This window comes from Neurospora crassa, linkage group VI, assembly GCF_000182925.2.
Source record: "Neurospora crassa OR74A linkage group VI, whole genome shotgun sequence".
Lineage (NCBI taxonomy): Eukaryota > Fungi > Ascomycota > Sordariomycetes > Sordariales > Sordariaceae > Neurospora > Neurospora crassa.
The window spans coordinates 3,280,353-3,299,651 of record NC_026506.1 but is presented as its reverse complement, the minus strand read 5'-3'; the positions used below and the strand labels follow the sequence as shown (position 1 = coordinate 3,299,651).

Genomic DNA, 19,299 nt, shown 5'->3' with positions numbered 1-19,299 from the left:
CCTCCGTTCCGAAGCGGTCTCGACCGGACCTATCGAGGTCGTCCGGCACCACGCAACGTCTGTTCAGTGTCAAGACAGAAACGGCGGTGCCTTGTCTGTAGTGTTTTTGAGAGTCGTCGGCAGTGAAGGGTCAAGGGGATGGCCGCATGACAGGACGCGCCGCTGAATGTCTGCGTGCCGTTGTGACATGGCGGGTAACTGCACACTGCACACTGTAAAGAAAGGCAGGTTTGCCACTGGGATGTGAATGTGCAGCTTCAAGCAGCTGGGACACTTGCTTTGAGAGTCCCGTTTCGGACTTATCTTGATTGCGGCAGTCCAGAAAGGGTCATGACATGCCTGGGAATCTGCTGTACGCTCGTACAATTGCCAGCCCGGTTGACACCTCTAGGGTTGCCTTGTAGACGATCTCGGCTATGCAAGCTTGCGCTTTTCGACCAACGGTAGCGGTAGGCCATCGATAGTATGGTGGAATCGTTGGACTTGCCAGTCTGCCACTTCTTCCAATCCTACTGCAACCTCCTGTGAAGCTGCGTAGATACCTAGTCAGGTGCTGTGCATTCGCACTGGGAAACCCTTCCCCCCTCTGTACATGCCATAAGCAACAGTCAGCACTTGCTCTTGTCCGAATGTTTTATCCGATTCGATGAAAAGTCAAGGACGTTGCACACCGGTACTCATTTGTTTAAAGTGCCTGCAGCCACATCCCTCCTTGCCTCAACTCCTATCATGGCTGCAAAATAGCACCCGGGCCAAGTGGACAGGACCCTTTCTTGGCGATTCCATGAATCCTCGTCGTGACTACCGGTTCTGGTTGTCTTGATCATGGTTAACGAGAGGTGGTAGGTTGATGTGCGAGTTGACAAATGATGACACCCATTGGGATCGAGCTTGGCCATGCCGCCCACATAAATTATCATGGAAAAAGAGAAAGAATTGGTGACTTGAATTTCTTGTTCTTCGTCTGGAAAATCTCTGATTTGGTGGGAGCCGTCCTCTGTTGTTCGTCTTTCCCTTGGAAGGCACGGGGTACGCACAGACCTGGTGTTCCTGGAAAGAGCCATCGCCGAATGCCGATTACCGATCTCCAACAGTGGGCAGCAACCACTTGAAAGCCCATTGTTCATTCCTCAGTTATCTACACAGCCTTTGGGGATTCAAAGTGACTCCTCCTTGGAAGAGCATTATCGGTGCAGATATCTTCAATTTCCACAAGCTCGGAGGAACCAATAGAGTGTCTCCAGGAACTACGGGCCGGCCAAGGACGCCACAGCTGACAATTGGCACAGCACGGCCATATCAGCTTTACTTATATACCAACCCACCACCACATATTGCTGCATCCGTTGCGTCTTAGAGGTTGACATATACGTCCAGACCTCTGTCCAACACAGGAGACCGCAATGCGTAGCCTATGCACACTTTGTAGCACGAGAAGTTGATTTAGAGTCGGTGTGACAATATGCGTTAGTATAATTTGTGGTGTCGCCCAGTGTATACTTGGAATCCCATCCCCGGGGCCAACTCGTTTCTTGAATCCCATCTGTTGGTTACCTCAGTGGGTTGGTTGACTTGAAGCTGAATGTTGCTCTGGTCTATGTAGTATTTGCACCATAAAGATGCCAAGATGGACTATGATTGCGCCGTATTATGCGACACATAGCTCATCACCATAGCTCTGGGATTCTTCTACGTAGAAGAGAGCTTGATAAGACCATTTTCAGCCTCAAACATAGCTCTGGATTGGATGACGTGATCCCAATATCCAGCCCGGACCCGCTCGACGGGATAGTTAAAAGTCCAGAAGAGGAAGGTCATAATAGATGGATGTCAATAAATTTCCACCCCAATATCGTGACTGATGAGGTTTAGAGTAGCATAAATTTTGGCGACCAGCTTTTATCTCACACTTTCAGAATAGTTACAGGCCATGCCTGTACCGAGTTGCTCGCTGAGATCAAGAGAATGCACTGGCGATCCTGTTTTGATTAATGCTAGCTTCTCCAATGCACCACGCAAAGCCCAAGTTTGGTTCGGGTCTGAGAAACGTGCGTTATACACAAGTAACCATAAACTTCGCCTCGTGCCTGCAATAGTCATATTAATCCCGAAACCTGACCACGGTTTACTCCGTGGAGAAGACTCAAATATTGGGAAAGCAACCGGACGTTCAAAATCTCTGCATGGCATGTAGCGCATTGGTGTACAATCATGGAGCTTAGGCAGGAGGGTAAAGCTCGAACTCTATCCTCCTAGTGGCCCAGCTTGCTCATCGCGCCTGGCTAAAAGTCAAACCATGTTCTTATGCCATTCAGATAAGGATCAAACTCATGTTCAGTATTGAACCCACCGAAAAACCTTTGCTGGTAACGTGAGTGTCAGTATTGGTTTGGCTAACCCCATAAAAAGCGTTGGAGCTGCGGGAAATGCAGCAGGAAGACAAATCCAGGTGTAGTAGACATGGCGTGTTTCTGGAACTTGTTGCCGACCTTTCCTTTCCCTTCGTTCCTCTTTCGTAAGGTTGGACATATAGGTGAGACAATATGGAGGCTAATAGCTATCGCTACCGGACGCCAACGCAGAATTCTCTAGCGATACTTTGCTGATCAATAGTCACCAACTTCTATTCATCATGTGTTTGGTAACCCCATTCTCACTGAGACATGATAAGCAAAGTTTAGGAAGATGGGTCTAGATCTGGCGAATGCCCGATCCAGGAGAATTTGGGGATTTAAGACTTGAGGTGAGGGGCCTTGTTTCTTCGAAGGTCAGGAAAGAAAAGGCCCCGATATCGGCGATTCCTCGCGAGTATGTCATGGACTTTTCACCGTCGAACGTTTCCGTGTCATAGCTGGCCACGACGTTCTTCCTCGCCAATGGAACAAGGGAACAGCAAAGGACACGTCGGCAAGGAAACATAGGGTCTCTTCATCTCCAGAACAAGCGCTCTATGATCATGACATTGATTGTATGCAGGACCCAAAGACGCCCTCGACTGGTGTTGATAATAGTTCCAGGTATTTTTGGCCAGCGAGAAACGGGAACTGATTCATTGCCGGCCGGAAAGAGCGGGACACCAATTACAGACCCTTTCAGCGAACGGCCCGTTTGGTATCTGTGCTGCTTTTGCTCAACTCTCGTCCCGTGGTTTTGCAGGAGGTTTCAGAAGAAGCGGGTAATGCGAAGACTGCCCCTTGGGCTAGCAAGGTGCAGCAAACGTTGCGCCATCTCGACCACTTTGTTTTTATTTTTACTACCCCTCTTTTACAAGAAAAATGTCCTAAGGGAGTAGTCGTGACGGAGCAAAGGGGAGCGGATCGTGATGAGAATTGTAATCGGCCGGATGCACCTCCTCGTCATCCCCACAGCCTGTGAGTCGAACTGGAGAGGGACAGAATCCACTAGAGTCTAGATCCTCTAAGGATAAAGTCATGGGTCTTCAAACCCCACAAAATGCACCGTTGAGAACCAAGGTTCTGATCCCGACGTGGGCCCTTACTCCCGTTGTATCGTTATACATTGCTCAAATAGAGCTTTCCTGATGGGGGGAGGTCTGGACAACATCCAAGCTGATCCATAACTGAACTGGAAACAAACTTAAGAGACATGACCGATATCAGAGTGGAGGATCCATACAAGATTGGCGTGGAGATGGCTCTTTGTCATCTATCGTCAGACTGTCAGAGAAGAGCGATGATGGGGAGGTCCACGTCTTTTTCTGCAGATCGAGTCTCCTAGCAGTGCCTTTTTGTCACTCGACAGACTCGCCAATTGAGCCGAGTCGAGCTAATCGGAGACGAATACCCGCACAACTAATAGTAAAGTAGAGTACCTAGTGATAAAAAGCAGGCGGATAGAGGGGCGCGAGCGGTCCGATGTGAAAGTGGTGGGGATGGTGATGGGGAGATACAAGGGGCAAACAGCGAATGGAATATTTCCTGATGGTGTTAATATGCTCAAATATAGGGCTGAGGTCCAAGAAACCCAAGCGTGATTGGCTTTCCTGCAGTCTTCAAGGTAACTGGATTGGGCAAAAGGGCAAGCCCAGGTCTGCCTGCATTCAGAACTGCCCTTGCTGCCCTCTGACCATAGAGCTTCAGACGATGGCACCGTTGGCACCTTGGCAGTAGTGATGCTGGTTGCCGTGCGGACCAGTGCAAGAAACACCGTAGAGGGCGTGTCGAATGAGCACGATGGAAACGACATGCCGTCTACATCGCGGCCGCTAGCTGGTTTCAGATGACCAGCAGAGTCGTCGGCCACACGAATCAGTTTGCCCACGCTTTTGGGAAAGGGAATCGATGGGGCATTGGAAGTCGGAGCAAAAAGACGCACGAGAGTACCATTGGCCGGCGAAAGCATGGCGACAGGGAAGGAAGCATCACCGTCTGCTGATTTTTCAGCATGCAATGTGCAGTCGTGGGGGAGAATATGGAGAAGATCGCCATGACGTTGGGTCATCTGAAGGCCAATACCATTGAGTTCGCGTGGTGCTGACACTTGTTCTGACTCTTTGACTGCAGAAAGGTCACGTCCCAGGTGGGAGAGTGGGTGGGCGCCCTCCTTTGCCCGGGACTACCTCGAGGTTGTCTGGACTGAAGGGCGGGAGGTAGCTGTCTGGACTGGTACAACCTGAGAAGCACCAATTCCGGTACCGCGCGGGAAGACGCGAGGGAAGGGTAGCTCCGGGGGTGCTAGGTCCAGTGTCAGTACAGTAAGGTAGTCCATTTCAACACGAATGAGGTAAGGAGCATAGGGAGGTACTCCACGGAGCTCGCACTCAGTAAGCCTGAGGTGGGAATGACATGTTCCTCCTCTGCTTCAGTTGTTGTTGACGCAGTGACTGACATCGTCAGACTCTCAGTCAGCGACTCGCCGGGATGGGAAGCGACTGGCTTGGGGAATACTTCCGAACCTCCACCGAGATGCAGTTGCCGATCACTGCAGTAATCACCAAGTTCTAGTCTAATCCTCACAAGGGCCCATGGAGAGGGTAAGGGTTCGGTTCGGCCGGCAGATAGGTGATGAGCGATTGAAACACTTTGGATCATCCATGTTGTTGGTGCTCGCATGTCCAGAGTTCTTTCTTCTTTTTTTCTTTTTTTTTCCTTTGGTCGTCCGGAATTTGGAAAGGGTGAGTGACGTGGGACTGGGGACAAGGTCAGGCGTTGGGTTGGAGACTTCTGCCCTTCTTTCGGACCTAAGAAGAGAGATCGATGGCTGCCTGGGAGGCTGCCGATTGGAAGGTCCTGCAATCTTGGGACCGGCAACTGTGTGTGTGCCTGCTGCCGAGTAAAACGGTTGGGGGAAGGCGCAAGACGAAAGGGGAGAACAAGCCGGAGACGGGCAGCTCCAGGCTGAGTGATTGGAGATGGAGGACAGGAGGGGGGGCAGTGTAGACTGTAGAGACGTTGGGTAGGTACCTCTAGGTAGGTAACTGCCGCGCGCCTTCCTCAAGATCGTCACTCAGCCTCGATTATGTCAGTTCCATTGATTCCATCCAGTGCAGTGGCAGGAATGCCTTGCTCTTCTCTTGCCGTCTGGGTGCAGAACAACTTTGAACCTTCCTTATTCAGAGATGCAGAGGTCGTCAGCATCGACTCATAATCACTGCACTGCTCTCAGTTGAAGTGATAGGCACACCGCCTCCAAGCCAATACAAAGGTTATGCTTCAATCGGGTGCACGCGATCATTCCAATCGGACAAGTCCCTCAGCACCGTTCGTTCGTTTGACGTCCGAAGTGGGGTCCTCCCAGAGTCTCTACTCCACTAGGTCCGAACTTGCCTGGTCCCTGTCGATGGAGCACCTTGTCCCCCACACCTCACCAACCCGAACGACCTAACCTCCAGACTTTCTCACTTTCAGTTTCTTCCATTGTCCAACCAATGAATCACTGGAAGCACTTGACCGCACTGCATTAAATTTGTGCAACTTTGCGAGTCTGCGAACGACGTACGGTTTGCAGACCGCAAGGAGGATTCTCACAGAAGGCTGGCTGCGCCAACGAACCGTTCGCAAGAGAAGAAGGCCATATCCAAGACCATCTACACTAGTCGACATTTTTGCTCTCTCGTCGTCCATCTGCTCGAGCTGTGCTGTGCTGTGCTGTGCTGTGCTGTGCTGTGCCTCAGTCAAACGATGGAGAGCGCGGGATGCCAAACACCCAAGACATCTCGCAGCTTACACAGTATCAAGCCGGTAGATCTACTAGCGAAGGCGCATATCTGCCATCCTGGCCGATACAGCAATTTCGTCGAGGTCGAGCTCCTTCCAAGAAAGGGCCTCTTTTCTTTTCTGTCTTGACAGTCCAATCTGCCCGACATGTCTCCAGCGTCACGCTCGCTTATGCTCCTCGGACGAACTGATGGGGCTTCTTTGATATTTCTCAGACAACCCGCAAGACAAAAAAGAGAAGCTTACTGGTGAAATGTCCACCTCGTCATGACACAGGCGAATCGAAATATTAGGACGCCAAGGAGGCTCGATCCCCCCGTAGCGCCGAATGCAGACACAGAGACTTCACTACAGACAGGCTTGTCACCTGTCTTTCTGTCTCACCGGCCCTGTCACTTGACCCCGGTCACCGACCGTCCTACGGATAGCAGCCGACATGCGTAACCAAGATTTGCACTCTGAGGTTGAAGTGACAGCTCGACTTGGACCGTCTCTCTTTGAACAGGCACTTCGGACCCAGATCGAGACTGGGGCCTGAATCTGGACTGGATCAGACCTCAGTGCCGGCTAATTCCCCCAATTTTCCCTTTTGCCCAAAAACAAAATCGTTGAACCGAACCTGGTTACAAATCCCAGTGTTTTCGTTACATCTAGTCTCAGCGGTTGACAAGGACGAGATGAAAAGGCTTATCTTTGTCTTGACGAGTCACCACTTCCCTCCGTCACCTAACCCATGAGGACGACAGACCAAAAACATGGTCGACCTGAGTCTACTACTAAAAGGCGATGGATGGCCTCAACTCGAATCACACCACCACGTACAACTGCCGCCCTCTACTTCTCAGACAGGCCAAACGCCATGTCTCGGGATCCAGACGTCTCCTGACGATATCGGAATGCGAGCGGGCGAAGTGCACGACCGTAATTCGAACCGGTTTGACGGATTGGGCGATTGGCCTTATGAGCCAACAGTTTGTCAGTCTGTAGGCTTGCATACCTACCGTCCTACCGATGGAGCGATGTTGAAGAAAATGCTTGGCAACGAACAGCTGAAACAAGCTTCTGGTCAAGGCCGGCTCGGCCCTACCGAATCAAAATCGACCTTCTTGGCCGGCCAGTTCGTGATATACTCTGAGGCCTATACTATATAGCGCTCGTGGAGGCCGCTACGCCACAATCCCCCCTGTACTTGCATTCGGGTCTCAACGTCGCCGGCGAAGCTCTCTCGCTTTGACCTCCTGGAAGGTGCTTCAGAATCTTCGAAAACGCCAATCATTTCGCCGACCGACCTTGCCCTTCACATGCGCTGACACGGGACTCGCCAGTTCCCATGAAGTGATTGAGCTGTGAGAACGAATATCAAAACTATTGACTGGCAATGACACTGCAGCAATGCACGCGCAACCCGTCTCTGGATGAACCGCCATCCATAGTAGATGTGAGGTCCTTTGCAGAATTACCCTCTGTAGAGGTACCTACCCTTGGATGGCATTTCTCAGTGCCGCCCCTGCATTATCTGTGGTGGTAACCTGCCATCATCGTCGACGCCACCATGTGCGTGTACCTGAATATCGCTTGTCGGGTGTACCACCACTCATCGATGAACTTGCACAAGATTTTGCATTTCGAACGAGCCTCACCAGAAACCGTTCTCCCTCTACCTTAGATACAAAGGATCTGGTCGTTTGTGCGGCGGAAGTCGGGACTCGGGACTCCGGGAGCGGTGCGGAAACCAAGTACAAAGCTTCATGACGGAAATGTCAAACGCCCCGGGCGTCATTTCCCGTCCAGGTAAAGACCGTTTCCGAGCACAAGAAATTTGCAGTGTCGGAAACCCTCACCTCGTGTTGAGCCATGATGGGAACATGTCCTCTAATGCATGCAAAGATGGCATGGCGATGGCACCGCACGGACGCCAACGAAGTCCAAGATAGGCCAGGGCAGCAATGCTTTGTATCATGTACACTGACAGAGCAGATGATGCCTCTTTCTCTCAGCTTGAAAGTTGAACAAATGAATCAGCTCCTCGGACGACTTGGTGCCGCTCCAACATCCAGGAAATTGAGACTCCGTGACTAAGGAACCTTTTTTGGTGAAGGGGTCATCGTCTTTGTTCACCTTTGCATATTCAGCGTTCACTTGGTAGGTATCCGTTTACGTACAAACTCCTTAAGTGAACCTGTTAAGGTGGGTGACCAACAGCTGCTGGTACGGGGTAGTTACATTTACATTTATCCAGAATGACCTAGCCGTGGCACTCATCGAAGTACCAGGTACACGCCTCGCACCCTTTTCGCGACTGAACCACTTCACTTGTTCGAATCAAAAATGGACACCGGTACATGCGAAACGACTGGCAGAAGAAGACAGAGTATCGTCGAGCATCGTTCCTGAACAGGTGTTGCTCCTCAAGCATACCGTTCCCTCCAAAGTGGGGAGCTTTCTTTTCCCATCCATCCCACCACTGACGACCCATGTCGTCCATGCATGGCTTCCTACCACCCACCATATGTAGCTACATTGCCGTAGTTTCTTTGCCAGACGTGAAAAAGCATGTCCAGGGGCAGGACCTCTTCTTCATTTGACGACCCCGTACGTAGGTAGCCTCTGAAGCCTTGGAAAGATACGGACTGGAACCAGGTCCTTCTCTATGCTTCCCTCTGCCGGTTTGTCTTTTTTGTCAGCAGCCCATGCCCTATGACGACTTCTCATTCTAAAAGGGGGGGGGGGGGGGGGGGGGGGGGGGGACCTAAAACAGGGCAAATTCTGCATATGGATTATAAGGTGAGTGGTTTAAGTCTGTGAACGGATCCTCTCAATCTCTCCTGTTTCCCCAGGAAAGGAAGGAACCGGAGATTCAGGAAGACAGATACAAACGGGGCCTAAGCGATTCCTGTCAAATCACCAGTTGCAGTACCACGCCGCTATTATTATACGAGGCCGCTACATGTATAGTATCAGGATCTTATTATTGAGGATTGAACTGACTGACGAAACAGAGGGGAGAGAAACGTTGACAGACCCCGGTCCATGGTATCCCGGCCGACCCCGGCCTGCCTTGTGCTTGGCACAGCCGCCCCGTCATGTCTGTAGGGATGCGTGAGCGGATGTGGTCAATGGCCAGGTGGACTGGACTGGAGAAGAGGGCCCTCTACTGCACATACCCTCCTGGCCCTCCTCTTCGTTCAAGGACTAGACCGATGTAAGGCACTGGCTCTGACAGGCTTTGGAAACACCCCGGTACCTAGTCATCCGTTATTCAGACGACATCCTCGTTGTCAATCATATATGGGTATCCGCTCACTTTGCAACGCTGCCTACATAATACCATAGCTCCCCATCTTCTTGTCTACAGATGGCCACCGAAGGATCCTTTTGCTTAGTATCTACTCTTACTGTCCTCATCAAGTTATTATTTCTCTTCCTTCATATTCAACCGGTACCTGCCAGGACTCAAGTGACAGATAGATTTCAGTCCCCCCTCACCCATATCGCCCGCCACTCAGTTGAAAAGCGGGATCTTTGGATGCGGCAGCTTCTCTCAGTGACGACAAGAAACCTCAAACCCAGCCAAGTTCAGTCGCGGCTTCCGTGACCCGAAGTCGTCTTTCGTCTTGGTCAGATCAGAATATTTGTTGTTGGGAAGGTGCGATCTGTTGACAGGAGGTGGATTCTTTCGACCAGGTTTTCTCCTCGCCCCACCTCATCAGCTCTACCGAAAAGTACATCGGCGACCTTTCATACCTCCTTGTGATGGCAACAGCATCGCCGCCGTCCATGGACGGCATGTCACCCGTCTACGAACTCAAGATCCGTCAACAGCCCAAGAATGCGCGCGTAGCTATTGGCAAAGAAAAAGGTGAGACCAGACAGAGCACACCTCGCCGTCTACATTGGAGAGGACGAGATGCATCATGGCGGAACCAGACTAACAAGACACCAAAATCAAAGCAGACAGAAAGCCCATCGACCCCCCTCCCATCGTCCAGCTCGATATTCACCCTATGCGCCATCAAATACACAACCCTTATCTGATCCTCGTTTGCAAGCTTGTCGCTCCAGATAGTACCGAGCACGACGATGCCAACCACCAGCAGCCCGAACCCAAGGACAACGACCTGATCGGCTCCCTTTGCTCGTCTCCCTACGTCCTCAAGGACACCAACAATGCCCAAGGCCTGTTTTTTATCTTCCAGGATGTTTCAGTACGCCGTGAAGGCACCTATCGCCTCGAATTCAACCTCTTTGAGCTCAAGCCTCTAACCAGGGAGTGCATCGCCTTAGCCAGGACCACCTCCGACAAGTTCGTTGTGTTTCCTCATCGGTACTTCCCCGGAATGGCCGAAAGCACCTTCTTGACAAGGTCCTTCAGTGATCAGGGCGTGCGCATCCGACTACGCAAGGACAGCCGCAGTGTCAGCACGCGCAAGAGGGGTGCTAACGCACTAGGAGTCGGGGCGGGCAGCGGTGATGTCGTAGGACGTCTGCGGACCGGCTCGACGATGGGTCTAGGCGGACAACAATACTCGCCCATCACTATCTCCCACCACTCCCAATCCCACGGTAGCGGCGGAAGTCACGATGAGCTCTCCTCAACGAGCACCAGCCCCATCAACCGCATCAACACCACCCTAGCCAGCCATCACCCGCACGACCTCATCCCCGGCATTGGCCACTTGGACCGCAGCCAACACCACCGCGGCTCTTTAGCCTCGCAAACGTCTTCAAGCCTCCTCGACTCCCCCTCCAACACCACCATGCTCAACTCCCCCACTGTCACAGGCGTAGGCGGTTTTGGCGCCTCCACAGCCACCACCCTCGGCGGCGGCGGTAACTACTCTTTCACCGGCGTCGCCGCCGCGCATCAGTACTCCTACCCCGGCACAGCCCTCAGTCTAACCACCGGCACCACCGCCGATGATCGTTACTACGATTACAACAGGGCTGGCAAGAGGCCTAGGTTGTTGCATGGTACCGGAGTGGATGATCTGCTGGATCATTCATATGGGAGAGACCCTTACGGACGGGACCCCTACGATCATCATCACCGCGTGGTCGGCGGCAGCGTGACGCTCCCACCCCATACGCAGGGGTATGCAACGATGGATGCCACGCACGGGTATGGCCATGGACGACATCATGATTATTATGGGGTGACGGCTGCGGGGCCTTACTTTGGGTCGGCAATGTGAACAACTCCAGAGCAATGCTTTTGGATCATGATCACGCGTGGGTGTGATTGCCTTGTAATCGACTCGGTTGGTGAGTAGCTCGCAAAGAACTACCTTTTGATTTTGAAGTTGAAACTAACTCGTTGGTGAGGCAGATGATCCTCCCTTCTTGATCTACGTCGTTTCGCCCCATGTTCCCTTTTATTTTCCCGAACAAGGACAAGGACACTATTCCGCTGGCGCACAGGATGTTGCCGAGAAAAAGATTTAGTAATTGCTCTGCTTTGCTCTTCCATTTTGCTCTTCTCCTTCACTTCACATTGCTTTTCCTTGCTCTCTACCCTTTTTTATGCTTCATTTTCATTTCACCCTTTCCCCTTTCGTCCTTTTTCATGTTGCCTCCTTTTCGTTACGTTACGTCTTTGCTCGTTTGTTGGTTCTGGAAAATAGAAAAAAACGGCGTCAATGGTGGTTGTCACCCTATGGCGGCTGGCGGCGGTACCCTCTGTTGTTCATCTGGAACGGTCTGGTTGTTTTCAGTGATGATCTCTGATAACTGGCGGTGGGAACGATACCCCATTTCCTTTGAACTCACTCTCTCTAGTTTTGTTTTCCTCTGTCATGGTTATCAGGTGGAACTCGTGTCTGAAAAGCAAAAAAGAACGCGAATGTGCAAATAAACTGATCTTGGAAAAAGTTACTTGGAAGAGCTTGGTGGGAGGATATCTGATTTTTGTTTAGTTGATCTTGTTCTGTTCTGGAAAGTAGTAATGTACGGTCGGACATACATAGCACGAAATGGTAGCGGAAACAGGATGAATGGAAGACGCGCATCTTGCGGACAGTGGGAGAAAACACATATTTGACGACAATTGTAAATATATCCAATGCAACGGCCGTTTGAGCAAGACTTGATGATGCGATCGGACGAACAGAATAGCAACGGGTCGTGGAATTAGTGGTGCATGGCGTAGTGGCGTGGAGTGACAGCCCACCCATTACACCTGTCGCGCCAGCTCGGTGCATCTGTCCTCTGCCCGAGACGCGACCCGTTCGAGACCGACTGGGGGAAGTTTTTTTTTCTCTGTGTTTTTTTTGCCTTGTTGTTGTGGAAGGCACGCGACCATTCAGGTCGTCACAGGTTGCGATGCTTGGCATGATGTTTTCGTCCCCTCTCAACCAACGACTCCGAACATCCATCCCTCTTTTCCCCTGCACGTTCAATTCTTATTCCGTTCCAGTGCCAGCTTCATTCCCCAATCCACCCCCCTCCCTTTTCTTCTTTCCTTTTTTCTTTCGTTATCATTACCCCCACCTAGCATTCAACCTCTCCCAAACCGTCCTGTCCACCGGCAACACACTCCCATGCCTCAACCCCGTCGGCCACCCCGTCCTCGAACTCGCCGTCCACCCACCCGTATTCCTTTCCGGAGTCGTACTCTCATACGGTCGATACCCATCACTCCCATAAAAGTCTAATAGCAAATGAACCTTGCCGGGAGTGGTATTATCCCAGTACGCCGCGGGACCTTCTACCCCCGATTGGATGATGGCTGAGGCACCACCGACGCGGGTCCAAGTCCCAAAAAGACCGGTGGTGGATGTTTCGACGAAGACGGTCTTGAGGGATTCGTCTTTCATGAAGCGGAGGTAGGAGGAGGAGGAGGAGGAAGAGGAGTTGTTGAGAGGAAGAATGGTCAGGTCGATGATGTTGGTTGGGGATCGGTCGATGTACGTCTGGGGAGTGGAAAAGGTGCGGAAGTCGGAGGTGTAGGCGTAGCGGATCTTGGTGGAGGAGGGGGTGCCGGTGTGGGAGGGGTCGGAGGGGGGGTACTGGCTTTTGGTTAGAATAGGGATCGGGATCGAGATGAGGATGTGGGAAGGGAATAATAGGAGAGAGGGGGGAAGAGGGAGGAAAAAAAGGATAGAAAAGAGGGGAAGAGGGGGGAAAGAAGTGGAATATAAAGGGAGGAAGGAAGGAAGGAAGGAAGGGGGGGACACATACAAATTTGGAAGCCCAATGGACAAGATATTGACCCTTTGCCGGATCCCAAATCGCTTCAGGTGCCCATACCATGCCGGCCGTATTGTCTTCTACGATCACTAGTCTCTCATTGACCCAGTTGATGAGATCGGTGCTTTCCCAGACAAATATCCCCTTGGAGCCTGTTCGTTGTGCTGCGTCCCATGTTGTCTGTTTTCATTCATCGTAGTAGCACCGTTAATAAACCTAGTCCTGACCATAACCTCCCTCCTCCTGCTTTTGCTGTCTAACGCACCTTTCCAATATTCAAATCCGTCCCAATGATATACCACTTTTTTCCTGCCTCGCTCCCTCCACCCGGAACGATAGTCGGATCCCGAACACCTCCTGTCCCCTTGGTCGGCTTGAAGATTGGCGAGCCCTTGTTTAGAGCCTTGAACGAGATGGGATTGTTGCCGTTGCTGAGATAGAAGTAGACGTATGGATCGGCGCCGAGGAAGAAGACCCCCAAGTATCCGGCGAGCGATGGGCCCGCGCGCTGGGCTATCTGGTTATTGTCAAGACCCAAAGATGCGGTGTCGATGACGAGGGCGCAGCAGGCCCACACCCAGGTAGAGACGAGGAGAGTGAGACTGGAGAGCCTCATATTTTGACGCGCAGGACGCGCTCGTAGGATCAGGTCGGGAAGAAGGGATATCGAAGCGGCTCAGGAGGTCTAGATGCGGCACCGGAAACACCTGGGACTTGAAAGACATTTATATCCCAAGAAGCTTTTCTACCTTTCCCATAGAACCATCTGTTTTATGCCACTCCCCTCCCCCGTGAAAGCCGCCTCTCGATATTGACGTCCACTACTTGTAAAGTGTGGCTCCACGAACTCCACATGGGACCCTGAAGTATCAAGCATTAGGGTAGCGAGGCCCGGGGGTTAGGTGACATTTAGGCAAACGAGAAGGGCCGATACAGTTTGTAAATGGCTAAATCATGCTCGCCATGCCCTGGATTGATCGGAGGACGTTGCAGTCCAAGGTCGATCTCCAAATTTTCTGGTGTGAATCTTTCAGATTCGATTGCTGGAAACAAAATTCTCCATGCTGGGCGGCCAAGTACCAAAGGGTGTTCGTGGCTACTACAACGCTAGAAAAGGGGGTCCCGGAGCCGAGACATGCAAGGGCGAGTGTTGTTAAAGGTTTGAGAATAAGCGCTCCAATCATGTTTCGCCTAGTTCGACCTCCTTGTTTGTGTGGTGGTCTCTGGTGGATATAAGACCGATATCGTGGCCGGCGTTATTGATAGCGTTGTCAAGCATCAGGTGGAAGGCATGAGTGCGCATGTCAAAGAAAGCCTCAGACTGGACCGAAATCTGGGAGAAGCTGCTCTCCAAGTTCAGATTAGGAGCAATGGTTGTGCCATCCCAGTTGTCAACGACCTGTGGGGTTGGCGACGAAGGGGTATGGCATGAGCTTGCCGGATGACTAGTGGTGGACTGGCTGTCGTCACTGATACGGATAGGTTGTTCTCTCATTCCAAACATCTCTTCCATCAGTTTGTCGTGTCGAAATGAATTACCGGAACAGTGCTCTCCGAACAAGTGTTCAATGGTAATACCTGACAGAAGCCGAGCATCAGTAAATGGTGATGACCATTGGGGATAGGGATTGTCAAACCTTGTTCGAGCCACTCGCGCGGATTCACAGTGTTGGGCCATACGTCTTTTGGTTTGAAAGTGCCGACCAGATGACAAAGCTCGGCATACGACGAGTGGCGCGAATAGGGAAAGGTGATGAGGCTAGGCAAACTTCCTTCAGCTGCGTTGTGAGCAGCCAGCATGGACCTCTCCAAAGCTATCTGGGACTTGGACTTCATGATCAGGTCTCGCAGGAAATTGATGAGTGCACTTTTGTTATCTGCGCCGGATGTGAGCAGTTCCAAGCCTATCTCAATTTTCGAACCGCTTGCAAAAGACTCGAGAGGTAGAAGTTCGACTTTCTCAGCCGACTTTTCAAGCCAGCGGATACTGTCAGAGTTAGTATGGGGATGATTTCATGATACTGGAGGCAAGTCTTACAACTTTGTAACCATCTGAACTTGTACCTCGGACAAGTGTTCTTGCTCCTCGTCGTGCTCAAGATCATCGCCTCCTCCACCAATACCAAGTTCTGGAAGGTCTTCGCCGTTGTGAAGGTGGGTAAGGACGGGATGTATCTGGACTATCGGGTTTTCTCGAACTGTCTTGCAGTAGTTGCCCTTCTCACAGCTGTGGAGACGCACATTTTCATCCAATGTGAGACAGCCCGGGTGATACGAGTTACCGCGCATAAACCCCACAAGTGCCGGAGCCTCGGGAGACAGATGATGCAAGGCACCGAAGCCACGTCTGTTGCCTGGATCCTTGGCAAGAAGGGACTGGTAAATGCCCATCTTGTATTCGTCAACGTGGACCTATCAAGGTCAGTTGACAAACACGGCATGGTAAAGGCGTGGCTCATAGCTTACTCTTGACTGCAGTGCTTTAGACAGGGCAATCCACACATCTTCGTACCCATATGTCCAGGCCTGAAAGTGGAAGATAGTCTTGGGAGGATACTTGGAGACCTTGTCTAGCAGCTCACTGATGCCCCGAGCTTTGGTGGGAAACTCGATATCCTCAACAAAAGATGTATCGAGGTAGATGGTATCGAGTGTCTTCAGCCCGTATGCATACTGAACCATGGAGGGTGACCTTGCAATGGCGTTGACATGCCATGGCTCGCTTCGAATATCCCCGGTATAGAGGGCAGCCTTCCCTTGTCCCTCGAACAGAAACATGACAGCGCCAGGGCAATGATTGGCGTCCAGCAGGGTGACTTGAATATGGTTCCCTGGCTCAAGTTCGAGTTCGACCGGGGTGTCAAGGGGGAGTGGTTTCAACAGGTTCCGGAGGTGCTTGTAGGACAGTTGTCGAGCCTCCAGGATGCCTTGGGCATAGTTGATGCGACGAGCTACGGTCTCTAGGCGGAGCAGTATCTCCCTGGTGGCGGCAGAGCAATAAACGCTATGAACTGTTAGATATCGCCAGTCGTCAGGAGGGCAGACTTTCCACTGACAATGGTGATCGCAAGGTGTCGAGACCAGCAAGGTGATCGGTATGGACATGGCTCAAGAAACAAGCCAACGGAGGCCTGCGGTTTGCGTGGTTGCGGAAGAAGTCGACTGGATCAATGGCAGTGGTTAGCCATGGAATCCAAACAAGAGGGATGAGTTGGAGGCCATGCGCTTACCTCTGATGTCGGGAAACTCGGCCAACAAGCCGTTGAAGGTAGACATGTCCAAGTACTAGGTTGCATTGTCTTTGTCAATTGTGGTGTCACGTCGAGGCATTTGGCCCTGTCACCATATTACTAGAATGGCGATACATTGTTGTGATCAGACGGAAGGCGCCAATCCCCATGAGCAAGGCTATCGAGTCAGTCCCCACGGACCTTGGGAGGCCGAGAAAGGAAAAGAAGGGATGAGGCGCGAGGCTCATCATAGGGCTGAAGAAAACAAAGGAAGACCACCTAAGACCCCACCGGTTCGATTGCCTACTGTACACATGTAAAAGCCGGGCATCCCCCCCACTAAAGGAGCGGGCCGCGTTGGGGTTTGTAACTGCTTACAGACGACCATGCCCCTGAAGTGCCCCGCAACGCCCAGGCCCAGAGCCCCAAGTGACGTGCCTTGTCCGCTTTTTGACACAAATCGAGCAACACGAATCCGCGTCGACCTTGGATCCTCGTCGACTTCCTGTTTCTGCCGTGTTTCATCGAGGAGTAGAGTATCCCCGGGCCAGGAATAAGCAAACATGATGGCGCCGACGACAACAAAACCCGTCTCCCACAGTCATAACATATCCTTCCAAATGTCAACCGGAATGCCGCAAGGACGATAGACAGACACAATGGCAATCACCAGTCTGAGCTCCCACCTGCTCGAGTCGCTGCTGGCCAGCTTGACTCTGGGCCGCGTCACGGCGCTTGTTATTCTTTTTACCATCGCGAGTTTCGCCATCGACTCGACGAGAAAGCCAACATATCCCAAATCGCTACCCCGAGTTGGCTTCACTGGAGGAATCGGCGCGACTGTTCGCAACTGGATGAACCTTGGCAACTACCACAACTGGGTCGAAGAAGGCTACAACAAGTATGGCAAACACGGCCGCTCTTTCGTCACTCCCTCTTCGCCCAGCCAGCCGGACGAGATTGTCGTTCCTCAAGAACAGATAGCGTGGATGCTCGAACAGCCCGAGACGGTCGCCAGCACCCAGGAATCCCACAAAGACGTCCTCTTCGGCACCTACAACTTCTTCAATGTCGACGACCACTTCCCTACCAAGGTCATGCACAAGCACCTGGCCCGCAACCTCGTCACTCTGCTCCCCGACATCCAACAAGAAGTCGCCGAGTCCATCGACATTGCCTTTGGCACCGACACCGAGAACTGGACTACCCTCAACCTCTGGGAGGCCCTTCTCGCCATTGTCCCGCGCGTCATGAACCGCCTAGCCGTCGGCCTGCCTCTCTGCCGCAACCAAGCCTTCCTCTCGAGCCAAGTCGGATTCGCCGACGACGTCTTCCGCAACTGTCTCATCCTGACGCTCTTCCCGACGGTCCTGCACCCGCTCGTCGGCCGTCTCGTCACCCTGCCCAACTGGTACCACTTCCACCAAGGCTACCGCCTGCTCAAGCCCGTCATCGAGCAGCGTCTCCGCGACTACGAGCGCTTCGAATCCGGCGAATCGCAAACACCACCCGAAGAATCCCTCATCACCTGGCTCATCCGCCAAGCCAAAGCCGACAACCTGCCGCACGAGCAGACGCCCTACATGATCGCCATGCGTCTCCTGCCCATCGAGTTCGCAGCCATCCATACCACCGTCATCACTCTGCACGCTTTGTTTCTCGATCTGCTGGCCTCCGACCCTTCCAAGGACTACTTGTCTATCTTGCGCGAGGAAACCACCGCCGTTTTGCAGTCCGAACCCAATGGCATCTGGACCAAAAACGGCCTTGCCCAGCTATACCGCACCGACTCGGCCATCCGCGAAAGCATGCGTCTGTCGACCTTCAGCACCGGTCTCACTCACCGTAAAGTCGTAGCCAAGGAGGGAATCACCAACCCGTTTGAAGGGTGGCATGCCCCCTACGGAGCGATCCTGATGGCGAACATGAGCGTGCAGCATGACGCAGACATTTACGAGGATCCAAAGACGTACGACGCGCTGAGGTTCTCGAGGGTAAGGGAGGAGTACGAGGCTCGCTCGCAGGAGGAGGTGGAGAAGGGGAAGGAAACAGAAGAGGCCTTGAGGATCAAGAGGTTGGGGGTGGTGACGACCAGTAGTGAATTTTTGCCTTTTAGTCATGGGAGGCATGCTTGGTTAGTATTTTTCTTCTTCATATCGATCGATGTGCAAGTACGTCCATCGCTGACTTGACCTACTCTTAACAGTCCCGGCCGTTTCTTCGTAGCCCACGAAGTCAAGATGATGCTGGCCCACATCCTGCAAAACTACGATATCAAGCCTATTGCCGAGCGACCGCGGCCGACGTGGGTGGCGCATACCATTATCCCGGCGTTGGATGTGAAAATTGAGGTTAAGCGACGACAGCGGAAGAAGTGAAGTCGACTCTTTTCAAATCATAGTGTATGACTGGATGATCAGTTCTCTTGGATGTAATAGGATATGCATAGATGACGGATAATACGCATAGAGTCGACAATCTTTATGTTTATATTTCTCACGAACTCGTCAATTTCTCCATTGCCATTACCCCGGTCTTGTTTTCAAAAAGAATCCGACTTCCCCCCCCCCCCCCCGGCGTCACGCCATGCACTGGCTCTTGGGAGGGGCTTGTCAAGGCAACGTAGAAAAAGACAAACGTACCGCTGCTCACTTTCTTCTAAATGTCGACTTGTGTAAGTCTTTTCGTATGTCGAGTCAAGCAGTTGC

The 19,299-nt window shown here is 52.1% G+C and overlaps 5 protein-coding genes across 5 annotated transcripts; 2 read left to right on the top strand and 3 right to left on the bottom strand.

Annotated features, from left to right (window-relative positions):
- Nucleotides 1–3,968: 3,968 nt before the first annotated feature.
- Nucleotides 3,969–5,184, bottom strand: NCU17127 (hypothetical protein). The gene is made up of 2 exons (XM_011396799.1): nucleotides 4,916–5,184; nucleotides 3,969–4,843 (listed from the first exon to the last, which is right to left on the bottom strand). Exons 1-2 carry the CDS (start codon nucleotides 5,070–5,072, stop codon nucleotides 4,707–4,709), a joined length of 294 nt encoding a protein of 97 aa, XP_011395101.1. The 5' UTR covers nucleotides 5,073–5,184; the 3' UTR covers nucleotides 3,969–4,706.
- Nucleotides 5,185–9,478: 4,294 nt separating this feature from the next.
- On the top strand, nucleotides 9,479–12,244 carry NCU05964 (developmental regulator VosA). Its single transcript, XM_953485.2, has 3 exons — nucleotides 9,479–10,035; nucleotides 10,131–11,438; nucleotides 11,503–12,244. Exons 1-2 carry the CDS (start codon nucleotides 9,930–9,932, stop codon nucleotides 11,366–11,368), a joined length of 1,344 nt encoding a protein of 447 aa, XP_958578.2. The 5' UTR covers nucleotides 9,479–9,929; the 3' UTR covers nucleotides 11,369–11,438; nucleotides 11,503–12,244.
- NCU05965 (arabinosidase) lies at nucleotides 12,048–13,977 on the bottom strand (the record flags this gene model as incomplete). Its single annotated transcript, XM_953486.2, has 4 exons — nucleotides 12,048–12,073; nucleotides 12,136–13,180; nucleotides 13,353–13,541; nucleotides 13,627–13,977. The coding sequence occupies 3 exons, from the start codon at nucleotides 13,975–13,977 to the stop codon at nucleotides 12,653–12,655; spliced, it is 1,068 nt and encodes a 355-aa protein (XP_958579.1). The 3' UTR covers nucleotides 12,048–12,073; nucleotides 12,136–12,652.
- A 564-nt stretch (nucleotides 13,978–14,541) lies between these two features.
- Nucleotides 14,542–16,637, bottom strand: NCU05966 (DNA repair protein; the record flags this gene model as incomplete). Its single annotated transcript, XM_953487.2, has 6 exons — nucleotides 14,542–14,939; nucleotides 14,999–15,348; nucleotides 15,400–15,773; nucleotides 15,828–16,365; nucleotides 16,418–16,523; nucleotides 16,592–16,637. The coding sequence occupies 6 exons, from the start codon at nucleotides 16,635–16,637 to the stop codon at nucleotides 14,542–14,544; spliced, it is 1,812 nt and encodes a 603-aa protein (XP_958580.2).
- Nucleotides 16,638–17,068: 431 nt separating this feature from the next.
- NCU05967 (hypothetical protein) lies at nucleotides 17,069–19,124 on the top strand. The gene is made up of 2 exons (XM_953488.2): nucleotides 17,069–18,725; nucleotides 18,798–19,124. Exons 1-2 carry the CDS (start codon nucleotides 17,251–17,253, stop codon nucleotides 18,967–18,969), a joined length of 1,647 nt encoding a protein of 548 aa, XP_958581.1. The 5' UTR covers nucleotides 17,069–17,250; the 3' UTR covers nucleotides 18,970–19,124.
- Nucleotides 19,125–19,299: the final 175 nt, after the last annotated feature.